Here is a 12,031-nt window from a genome sequence, read left to right as displayed (position 1 = left end):
CCCCCCGAGCGCACTGCACCCCCACCCCGCTCTACAGCGCCATCCTGCAGGGAATAACTGGCTCCCCTCGAAGTAAATAACAGGAAAAATAATCCAGAAAACAAACCAAAAAAAAATTCAATAAAGCGACCTGCTTTTTTAAAACGATGTTGAAAAAGATACAAAGATTCAAATAAAAGATTATATAGCAAAAGGAGGTGAAGAAGAGAGAACTAGAAGACTTCAGAGAAGAAATGTTTTAAAAAGTAAAACATTACATAGATGCAGGTCATCTTTTAAAATAGAACGAAAACAGTGGGAAACGAAATCAGGAACATAAGGAACAGGCTTAAGAAAACCGTAAAAATGAAACGAAAAGGCACAAAAACGAAAATGTCGTTGTGGAAAGGATAAGCAATGCGGGAAAATCTAACCAACAAATAACTGTTACTCCCGAAGAAGAGAACAAAGCAAATGGGATAAAATCATCTGAAATAAATACCCGACTCGCCAGAGACTTTGATGGGTTCACCATATTCCAAGGGGGAAAAACATGGCCCAGAATTATACGCACCAAGACACAGTCTGATGAAGTTACCGGATTAAGGGGGGCGGAAAATGAGATTTCTATTTCCATTTGGTTAAAACATGACAGCCTACTGTTTTTAGTTCATAGCTAAGCTCATGAGAAAATACAAGAAATCCTCGGTTTTCCTCAAAGCAGAGGAGGAACTAAAAACCAAGTGAGCGTCAGTAAATGCTGTTCCTGGGGAGAGGTGGTCTCTAGTCTTAGGAAACAAGGGCCTTCGGGTCTTAAAGACCAACAGAGAAGAGGCGAGGCTTTAGATCTGCAAGGAGCTGGGAACTGGAAAGCCCCCTACATGATACAAAGACCCTCAAAAGCCTGAAAGAAACGGGCCGAAAGAAAAATCTCCCCCCAGCAAAATGAGATTGCAACGAAGTTTTCTATAATATCTTGGCCTGGGCTCTGGATAGGAAAAAAACTATTTTCCTAGAGAAATTGTAACCATGGCCTGTCTTCGTGTAGGTTTGAGAATTTAGTTTACCTGATAGGCAGGGTTCAGAAACATCTCAAAACAAGGAATTAACATAAAAATGGTACTAAATTGGAAATAGCCTTGGGGCCCTTGAGAAAAGCAGAATGACTGTGAAGGCCCACACCTTTTTGACACCAGATTCTCCAGATTCCATTTCCCAGATAAAACTAAGATGGAAATTTGAAAAATTACATAAAATAGGCGGTTTTGCAGAAAAATATATAGCTTACCAATATTAATGAAGAGAGAGAAAATCTAAAGACCCATAATCATTAAAGAAACTGATCAGAAGTCTAAATCTACACACGCACAAAAAAATGAAAATTAAAAATGAAACAGACCCAAATGGTTTTTCTGGACAAATATACCAAATCAATGGAGGGAAAATCTTACACAAACTTATACGTCCAGAAAATAGAAAAAGAAGAAATACTGCCCAATTTACTTTTTGTGGCAGGTATGAATAACATTTATAGTAAAAACTGTTAGTTGCCCCATTACCTATTGTCCCCTTGTCTCTCACAGCAAAAGAACCTTTACCTTTAAGTTCAAATAAAGGCCATATTCCTCAGCCTTTCTTGCAGCTAGGCGTAGCCAAGTCACTAAGATCCGACCAAACGGAGTAGACAGAAATGATGTATGCAACTTCTGATTCATTAATGGCATAGAATATGCCACTTCTTCACCTTGCTGCTTAGAAAACGGATGAGACATTTGGGCCAAACAGAAAAGGGATTGCTGAGCAGAACCACCCACCAAAACAGCCCTAAGCCACCTACTTCCGGATAGAATACAACAAAGAAATAAACTTCTCCTTCACTCAAGCCACTGCCATTTTTGGTATCTGTTACAAAAACAATGTAACAAATCTGTGTACTAAGTAAATCGCCATAGATACTATTAACCTAAAAATAAAAAGCCAAAGTGAGAAGCAACAAACATTTATCTGAGATGGAAAAGAATAGCTATTCAACCACCGCTGATTCCAGCAGAAACTCAAATAGCCTTCCCCTTAGGAGGTGAAGACAGGGAGTATTTATGAGAAAGGGAAGGTGAAAACTCACGTGAATAGAAGGAGGGAATTTGTATAGGTGCCGATAAGCTAACACAGTGATACTAATTCTAAAGCATGTCATAAAGTCTGCTTCCCTGTTATCTTAGCAAACATTTCTCTGGACTACAATGCTGCCTTAGGTCCAGTCCAAAGGTTCCTTTGCCCAGTTATAACATTCCGAAGGTGTGACGGGTAGGACCTGCAAGGCGGTCCCTCTGGGATGGCCGCTCCGACTCCATTTCGAAGCGGCTCCACGTAAATTAGTTTTCACAATACTAATCCCAGAAATGTACCATGCCAGAAAGAAAAATTGGAAGCCAATCTCAATTAAATTATAGGCACAAAATCCTAAATAAACGATTAGCAAATGGAATCTAGTATTACACTTTAAAAAATATTTTTAAAAATGTAAATCATTTCTTCAATAGAAAACACGCGAATGTAAGTCACCACATGAACAGAGCGTATTCAAGCAATGAGATATGATACAGTCATGAAAATGTGATAAACTAACAGTACGGAGAAATCTCTTATTTCAAACAAGAGAGGAAGTAGCTGGAGTATCTATGCAGTACGATATCATTTACGTAAAGAGCAAGAACATGCAATACTAAATAATTCATTACTTCGGAACATGTGCATATGTGATCAACATTGTTATTTTTTTTAACCAAGGGAGTCTTAGACACATAATTCGGGATTGTGACTGTGGCTGTGGCTGAGGCTGTGGCTATGGGGAGGGCTAGCACAATACACGATTGTACCTGAGGGCCTTTAACCAGGTCTGTAAGTTATATTTGTTTTAAGTCATCAAAAGCAAATATTTTAAAAGTGATCAAATTCAACAAAGTTAAATATTGCTCTATTGTCCACACATTTGAACTATTTCATCATTAAAAAGAGTAGGAAAAGGAAAAGAAAAAAAGAAAACAGAGAGTGAGCACCCGGGGAGAGAAAGCCAGCCTCGCGCGAGGTAGAAAAAGCCGGAGCTTTTTCCCACGGCATTCAGAATGGCAGCCGGCAGTGGCCCCATGTCGACGGGAATCAGCGAGAAAGAATGCACGGCCAGAGAGCTTTCTGCCCTGCCAACAGCAACAGTCTCAAGCCGAAAGGACTCAGGGAGTCCCTAAGCCAAGAGCCCTTTGAAATCCAACCGACCGAATGACTGACGAATCCTACAGAGGGGGCGGGGAACCGAGAGCTGGCATAACAGGTCGGTTTGGGAGCCCTGGACTCAGAGAACCAAGACTAAACTCGCTCTGACAATCCTAGTTACAGAAGGGAATGCAAACACCACGCGTCGACGTTTTAAAATTAACATCACTGTCAGAGATCGGCAGATTGAGACCGGGCAATGGGAGTTAAGTGTACATGTGCTATATTTCCCGCAGCCTTCGGGCAGACTCCAAAGATTCTGTCTCAAATGAAAACGTGTGAGGAGTTTTTTATCTGTAGACTCTTTTACTTTACTGTTTCTCATGATGACAAAAATTTATCTGAAGTTCGATAACTTGTCTGTTTTCTCTGTGATAGTTTCTGCTTTTGTTATCCACGAGTAAAACTTAAAGAACACTGTTTAGCGTAGAGAACAGGTATTATCGTTGTGTTTTTGTAACTTCTTGTGTTTTTGTAACTTCTTTCCTGTGTTTTTGTAACTTCTTGTGTTTTTGTAACTTCTTTCCTGTAAGAAGTTCTTTCCTGAGATCTTTTCTTCTTTTCTCTAAGTCTGTCTCTCAGTCTTCCCGGGGTGTGTACCAACACGGAGAGAACCAGATGGGGTTCCTCAAATGACGATGCTTGTTTCTGGGTGAGGGGGAGCGATTCCGTTTTTTCTTTTCTCCTCTGTACTTGACCTTCCACAGCTGTTGGGGCTGAGACACGGACGGGAGCCTCTCGCCTTTGGGCGGTCCACACAGAGTTAGGCAAAGATGGAGTCTGAGTCGTGGGGTCACCAGCGCTGTGTGCTTGGCCCGCCACATTGCCTCTTGGGGGGGCCTTGCCATCATCATCTGTGAAATGTGAAACCAAGACCCCACCCCCCACCCCACCCCCTGTCTCACGGGGCTGCCAGGAGGACCAAAGGAGACTTGGATGAGAGAATGCTTTTTTAAAACTGTTAATGCTGGACAAGCAGAAAGAATCGTTTAGTTTTCCCAAAGTAATTACTAGGAATCTAAAGCACCAAGAATCCTAAATTACTAGGTATCTAATTACTAAGAAAAAACAAATGTACAGGAAGTACAAAAGCTGACACAGGTGGTTTTAGGTTCCTTACTCTAATGTGACAAAATAAGCCAGGCTCTCATCCTATAGACTGACAGGTCTGGCTACAAATGGGTTTGACAGGCAGAATCGATCGGGTACCCACACTTCAGTCCCACATGATTTAGGAACTGGGCCAGGCCAGTGTGGGACCCCGGGCAGAGGGGCCCCTTTTCAGCGGCACTGTGAGAGCTTCTCTGGCCCCCTCTGCCCGCTCGGACCCGGCTCCGGTGAGGGAGGAAGGCTTGCCCCCTGCTTGCCTCAGGCTGACCTGCCTGATCCACAGGGGCAGCGTTCGTCCCTCTGGGGCCTCTTTGGCTCTAGGCCCTGAAGCCCAAGCCCTGACCAACGTCAAGTTTCTCTGACCCCGCCGGAGCTTGGAGTCCTCCCCAGGCTTGCGCTCGGGCCTCCTGGAAATGGGCCTCTCACGTGGTTACGCACCCTCTGGTTTCTGGCCAGCTGCTCTAAAGTGTCAGAGGGCGGGGAGGGCCGGGCTCCAGACACTACCCCGGCAGTGCAGGGAGCATGGCCCCTCGTCTCAAGGAAGCAGGAGCAGGGAGGGTCTCAAGGACCAGGGCTGGGAGTGGCCCCCTGCCCCGATCCCCCCACCACGCCCCCCTCTCCCTCATTCTAAGAGGCTCAGTGTGGAGGACTGGAAAATGAGGAGCTGGCCATCGGGAGGGAGGAGACAGGAAGGCAACGCCCCGGGATTTCTCACGGCATCCCTCACGCCTTGGCTTCGGGTAGCCGCGGCACTTGGCCTTCGTCCCGCCCCAGTCTCCAAGTGGCAATTTGTCCCTCTTCCTCGCCCGGGCGTTTGTCCCCTCCTGCTTCCATTTAGGTTCAGCTCATCCCTCCTGAGCTTCCCCAGCAGCCCCACCCTACACCCCGGAGAACTGCTGCTCTCTAAAGCCACGACGGTCTGTCTGTCCTCGTGGGGTTTGCTTCTGTGCTCCTTAAAGGAATTTTGAAAAGAAAAAGAAAAAAAAAAACCTATGTACCATCTCACATGTGTTTTAAATTGACAGCTAAGATTTTTGTGTGTGTGTCATGAGTTTAAATCATTGCAAAGGGTATAGTTTCTGAAATGCTTTAGATCCTGTGACGTTTTAAAATAAAACCATTCGGACTTTTTAATGTGCATTCGATGAGATCTAAACATCACCGTGGTCTGCTGTCCCCTACGATTCGTTGAAATGTGTATAATGTAAATATGTGAGAGAGGATGAAACTTTCCTCTAACCTCAAGTTTCTTTCGGTTGGTCTACTACACAAGTAGACTCGAGACAGGTTAGCAAGATAGACAAATTCGATGATATGTCTGTGTGAAACCTGCAAGCCCGGGAGAGTCGAAGATCCCACATGCACAAAAGGTTCAGAGACACAAAGGGGAAAAGGTTGTATAACACTTCTGAGCTGGGGACCAGGCGAGGCGAGACGCCTTGGGACCGTCAGGAGGTCATTGCAGGGTGACAAGAAGAGCAGACATTTACGAAATGGAACTTTGTCCTGCCCCGTAAATAGGCCAGAAGAGGTTTTCTCTGATAATCTGTTATTACGGGCAAGGCCCTTAATTCAAGTTCTTCCACGTGGTTAAGGGAGGGACAGAAGTTTCTCTTAGCCCAAAGTTTCTCTTAGCTAAAGTTGCCTTTAGCTCAAAACAATATGCATACCACAGAGGCACATCTTGGGGTGACTCGTTGTGAACCCCCACAATAAAACCACCAGACAGAATCAATAAAGAAACAGAGGGGTTGGATAACCCTACACACCAACGGGCCTAACGGACACATACGAAGCACCCCACCCAACACCAGCAGAATATACTTTCTTCTCAGGTGCAGACGGACCGTCCTCTGGGACAGATTACCTCTTAGGCCACCAAACAAGTCTTAATAAATTGAAGCAGATTGGAATCATAACGAGTATCTTTTCCAATCACAGTGGAATGAAACTGGAAATTAATAGCGGTAAGAAAATTGAAAAATTCACAAATACGTAGAACTTAAACAATACAACTAATGGATCAAAGAAGAAATCACAAAGGAAATTAGAAAACACCTTGAGACAAATGAAAATGAAAACACAGCATACCAAAACTTATGGGACGCAGCAAAAGCAGTACTAAGAGGAAAATTTATAGCAGTAAACACCTACATTTAAAAAAGGATGAAGAGAGTTTTTAGAGGTGTGAAAATACTCTGTACGATATTATCCTGATGATGTGGGTGTTTAGAATGAGTCACCCCAAGATGTACCTCTGTGGTGTGTGTATCGTTTTGAGCTAGAGGCAACGAAGACCCCATACGCTCAAGAGAAACTTCTGCCCCCACAATCAGCCGAGTGAAATGGCAACCTACGGAATGGGAGAAAATGTTCGCAAGCTATATAGGAGATAAAGGGTTAATATCCAGAATAGACAAATAACTCCTTCAACTCAATAATAATAATAAATAACCCGGTTTAAAACATTGTCAAAGGACTTAGACATTTCTGCAAAGCAGAAGTACGAAGGGTCAACAGGCATATGAAAAGATGCTCAACATCGCTATTCGTCAGGAACATGCTCATCAAAACGGCCATGATTTAGCATCTCACATCCATTAGGACGGCCGCCGTCAAAAAAGAGAAATGACCAGCGTTGGCAAGAACGTGGAGAAAGCGAAACCCTCGTGCACTGTTCGTAGCCATGTAAAATGATGGAGCCAGCCGCTATAGAATGCAGTATGAAAGTTCCTCAAAAGTTGAAAAATACAACTATCATATGACCCAGCAATTCCACGTCTGGGCGTGTGTCCAAAAGAATTGAAAACAAAATCTCTAACAGAGATTCACGTTCCCGTGTCTGTGGCCGCGTCCGTCACGACAGCCGAGATGTAGTAGGCGCATCCGAAATGGCCACGGACGGATGCGTGGATCACGGAAACGCGGTCCGTTAGCGGAATATTACTCAGCCTTGAAAGACAAGGAAATTCTGTCATACGCGACTACGTGGATGAGCCTCGCGATCACGCTCAGTGAAATAGGCCGGTCACAGAAGGACAAATCCTGCACGATTCCCCTTCCGTGAAGTAGCTAAAGCCACCGGATTCACGGGAGCACCACGCAGAAGGGTGACCAGGGACAGGGAGGGGCAGTGGGGAGTTGTCGTTCAGTGGGTAGAGTTTCCGTCACGTGAGATGAAGTTTCCGGGGATCCGCTGGACAGGGTGCATGTTGTTAACAACACTGGGGTGCACTCAGAGCGTGTTAAGAGGGTAAATGTGTCATGGGTTTTTCACCCCAATTGTTACACGCACACGCACATGCACACGCACACGATTTGCAAATGCATTCTAGCAAAACCGTCTGTGACTGTGCATCTTTTGAAAAATCTTAAACTTTGGGGTACACTGCTCTGGGTTGAAAACCAGGGGTGCAGAGCCCGGCAGGCTAGATTTCCTGCCATTTCCCTACCTCCCCGTGGCGCCCGTCCCTCCGTCCCTCCGTCCTTCCGTCCCTCCGTGGCTCTGTCAGGCCAGGAGCAGGGAGGAGCAGGGCAGCTGGCGTGGTCCCCCCCACACCAGCCGCAAGTGGTACTTTCCTTGCCCCTCCCGCCTTGTACCCCTACTTTTCCCATCCCATCAACCTCTCTGTGCATCAGAGGATTCGAGGCCTTGGCACAGTCGTGGCTCAAGCCTGGGGGTCACGGCCCTCTCCCGGCCGGCACTGCAGTGAGGACCAGGTGGACACAGGGTGTGCCCGGAAGGCGAGGTGGAGTCCGAGTCTGGGCCAGGACAAGACGTGGCCCTTTCCCAGAGCTGGGAGGGAGGAGCTGCTGGGAGCAGCTCTACTGCTTCCTTGCTCTGCCCTTGGGGTTTCTCTGGGAGAGTCCCCCTTGCCTCAGGCGCCCCAGGCAAAGACCACCAAGCTTGAAGAGGCTCCAAGGTGTGGAGAGGTTTTAATAAGCATCACAAAGGGACTGGGCCGAGGGGGACACAAACTCCAAATCCAGCCTTTTCTGCCATGCTTCCGCAGCTGAGCAGGAGGGAGGGGGCTCGACCCTGCTTAGCTGTTCCCAGCCCGAGAGACGGCTGCTGGGCAGGTCCCGGAAGGCTCCTGCACCCAGCAGAGGAGCCCAGGGGACTCCTTTGGGGGAGACCTTTGCTCCTGCAGCCAGGAGCAGGAAGACCTGGGGCAGCGACCAGACCCCGGGAGGTCAGGAGAGACGCAGAATCCGGTGGGCACATCAGCCGCCAGAAGGGGGGATGGGCTGAGGAAACTCTCGGGGTCTCTGAACAGCACGAGATCTCACAGAGGGGCTTCCAGGGCCTGCTGGCTCCAAGGACTGAGACCCTTGGGGGGCACCCTCAGGGAGACGCTCTGAAGTAACATCACACCTTCCCCCTGCTCGGCAAAGGTCAGCAGAAGGTCTGGAGGGAGAAGTTGAGGACGGGGCCTGGGTGGGCGGGAGGCTGAGGAGGGAGCGTGGGAGGAGCACGAGGGGCCGGGCGTCGGGCATCCGGGCATCCGGACATCCGGGCATCCGGGCATCCGGACATCCGGACATCCGGACATCCGGGCATCCGTGCCGCGGCAGGCGGGGTGGTCCTCTAGCTGCTGCTCTGCTGCTCCTGCTGGCGGATGAGGTTGGCGATGGGGCTGGTGATGCCGCCTATCAAGGTCCAGTACTCGTCGAAGCTGATGCGGCCGTCGTGGTTGGCGTCCAGGTTCTGGATGAGCTTGTCAGCAGCCTTCCGGTTCCTTGTGTCCTGGGGAGGAACCGGGGTGAGCAGTGCTGAGCGCGGCAGAGCCCCAGACAGAGCCCCCGCAGGGGCTGGCCACCACAGCCAGAATCCTCACTGCCTGGGAGGCAGGAGAGAGGCCTGGGCGGGGTCGAGACCGTGGTTTTGGGGGGACAGAGGCTGCCGTGGGGAAGGACCCCTCAGGGGACAAGGGCTTCGGGCGGCCTCACCGTCAGCATGTGGTTGAGCTCCTTCTGCAGCATCTTCCGGAAGCTGCTCTTGCTGATCTTGTTCTTGACCAGGCTGTGCTTAGACACGTACTTGTAGAAGTTCTCCACCAGGACCACGACCGCCTTCTCCAGCTCGGTGTAGCCGTCCTCCATGGCGGCGCCTCACTCCCCACGGGGCCTGCGGCGCGGAGAAGCGCGGGTGAGCCCCCCACGGCCACGCCTGGCGCGCATGCCTGGGCCCCCCCCACCACGCCCGCGGAGGGAGGGAGCCGGAGAGGGAGGCCCTGGGTGGGCGCAGGGGCGGACCTGGAATGACAGCTATGTGCTGCTCTAACCCAGGTGCTCCCCACTCAACCGCCTTAACAGGTTCTCCAGGCCCTGCCCCTGCCCCTGCCCGTGCCCCAGGCGCCCGGCTTGTCAGAGGCCCAAGAGATCAAGAGGCTCCGTGGGAAGAGCGCGCCCGTGCCTCCGCCCTCGGCACCCTGGCCCTCCCGTCCACTGTCCTGGGAGCCAACAGTCAGGACCTGCTGGGAGCCGCCAAGGGGCTGGCGCGGCAGGAGCCAGGGTTCCCCCAGCAGGACCCGCGGAGACTCCAGCACCAGGCAACAAAGCAGGCGGCAGGAACCGCCCAGTCCCTTCGGCCAGGCGCCAGGATAGTGAGTCCAGGGCCTCAGACGTCCTGAGCCATTGAGTAGGACATTCCGTAGGCCCCCAGCCTAGCCCTCCTCACGCCCACACTGAGACATACAGCAGGACCCAAGAATCCCTCATCCCATCACCAAAGGAGGAGCCAGGCCCGGTCTGCCCAGCTGGAGACAGCCGCAGGCAGCCAAAGGCCACAGTCACCCCCTTGCCCCAAGACAAAAGGCACTCACATCGCCAGCGGATACAGCCTTCTGAATAACAGGATATGAAGGGAACTGGCGGATGTAGGATGCATTCTGTGAGTCGCCGCCCATGCCCAAAGCCCCCCCAAGTGAACCCGGGCAAATGAGCCTCCCCTCCCGCCCCCAAGCCCAGGAATGAGCCGCAGCCACCGTGCCCATCGGGTCCCGGCACAGGAAGGTAGACACGGCCGGCGTCCACGGAAAGCAGGTCGGCTTAGCGAACCTCTCCACAGCCCAGCCTGCCCTGCTCCCCTAACATACGGTGTATCCTCTTCCGCCCCACACACCTGCCGCTCTGCTAGCTGAAGCCTGTCCCGAACACACACCTCCCGCGGAAACCCCTGCCCCTGACCCCGCCTCCGGCCCCCTCCCGGCTCCCACAGACTCTCGGCACTGGCCGGGGCCACCAGCTAGTGTGGCCACGGCATCTTCCTGGGTCTTGTCTCCCCAGACACCAGACATCCTTGGGAGCAAGAAGAGGGTTTCCGACACACAGCCATTGTGTTTTCTGAACCGAACGGAAGGACTCTAGGTTTGAGGACAACGTTTTTAAAGCCTCCCTGTTTGAACCCCCCGCATCTCCCCTGGCCCGCGCTGCCCGGCCCAGCGCTTGGCTCGAGGTCGGGGCTGCATTAACTTTCCACTTCCCTCCAGCTTCCAAACCAGGTACCGCCCGAAGCCCCCACCTCCCTTCTCAGATTTTCCTCCCGCAAAGCTTTTTTTTTCTGAAGGGAGCGTGAGATGAGGCCCGGACGCAGGAAAGAAAGAGCTGAGAGGCGAGGCCGGGGCGCCTCTGACCGAATCCTGCCCTGGTCTCCCCTGGTCTGGGGCCGGAAGGGCAAGTACGGAGCCAGGGCTGCGGGAAACCATGTTCCTTCTCCATACTCTAGCTATTAAGCGTGTCGCCGTGTGGTTCAGTGTTTGTGCCTCTGTAAGGTGTTCGTGCAAACCCTCTAACATCCACGGATGAGGAGGGAACATTTTTTTCAGTCCATGAACTAACTGTGCGCTCCACTGCCCTTGGGTGGGGCGTGGCCTTGACACTTGACCCTGTTCCTGCGAATTCTGAAAGCCCAACCCATTTCAGCAAGGACTGTGCCGAGTCTCCGCTCAACCAAGCTTCTCGAGCAGGGAGAGGGTTCGGAGAATGCCCCCACCCTGAGCCATCCCAGACCTTGGTCCCCGAATGAGGAATTTTGTGGGAAATAGGAAAAGGAACAGAAATCAGTTTGGAGGTGGCGTGCCACGCCCCCTCCTCCGGGCCCACCCAACCCTCCCACCACCTGCCTTCTAGAAATCTTATTTCTCTGAGGAGGGCGCCTCCGGCCCTTCCTTCACACCCTGCCCCAGCCCCTACTGCCTCTGGCAGCCAAGCAGGCAAGACCCAGGTAAGCGCCCAGATGACAATGAGCCACCTGCTGTCAGGTGTGCGATCGCCCCTGAGAGGCAGCTTCAGCAGTTCTGGGTGTCAGTTCCCAGGCTTCCCAATGGTCGGCTGGTCACCTTCCTTTAGTCGTATGGACACCGCGAGACACACATCGGGATAAGTGTCCTTCTGAGGGAAGGGTGTCGGTGTCTCCACTAGTCCTCTTCGTCCCTTCGCCCTCCCCAGGGGCCAGGGGACAGGTTTTGCCACTACACCCAAGCCACGGCCAGCTGCCTGCTCTACCCGCCCACCAACCAGGCTGGAGGGTCCCCAGGCACGGGATTGGGGGGGTTCGGGGGAGAGGTGCAGTGTCCTCTCCTATAAGGAGGTAGGTCCTGCATTGACTTTGCCACAGGTAGATCCTGGCCTGAGAGTTGGGAGGAGGTGACATTGGAGCCTTCCAAAAAGTGGG

General features: G+C 51.2%; 1 protein-coding gene across 2 annotated transcripts; it reads right to left on the bottom strand.

Moving 5' to 3' along the window:
• Positions 1-8,268: 8,268 nt before the first annotated feature.
• Positions 8,269-10,092, bottom strand: LOC120592249 (protein S100-A16). Of its 2 annotated transcripts, none has more exons than XM_039849857.1 (4): positions 9,831-10,092; positions 9,307-9,484; positions 8,924-9,103; positions 8,269-8,875 (listed from the first exon to the last, which is right to left on the bottom strand). In XM_039849857.1, the coding sequence occupies exons 2-3, from the start codon at positions 9,457-9,459 to the stop codon at positions 8,945-8,947; spliced, it is 312 nt and encodes a 103-aa protein (XP_039705791.1). In that variant the 5' UTR covers positions 9,460-9,484; positions 9,831-10,092; the 3' UTR covers positions 8,269-8,875; positions 8,924-8,944. The 2 variants fall into 2 exon arrangements, with proteins under 2 accessions (XP_039705791.1, XP_039705792.1); XM_039849858.1 differs by having other exon boundaries at positions 8,269-8,859; positions 8,908-9,103; positions 9,831-10,088.
• Between the last annotated feature and the right edge of the window lie 1,939 nt (positions 10,093-12,031).

This window comes from Pteropus medius, unplaced genomic scaffold (genome assembly GCF_902729225.1).
Source record: "Pteropus medius unplaced genomic scaffold, Ma_sr-lr_union100, whole genome shotgun sequence".
NCBI classification, from domain to species: Eukaryota; Metazoa; Chordata; class Mammalia; order Chiroptera; family Pteropodidae; genus Pteropus; species Pteropus medius.
The sequence above is the reverse complement of the archived record's forward strand: the minus strand, read 5'-3'. Positions and strand labels throughout refer to the sequence as shown.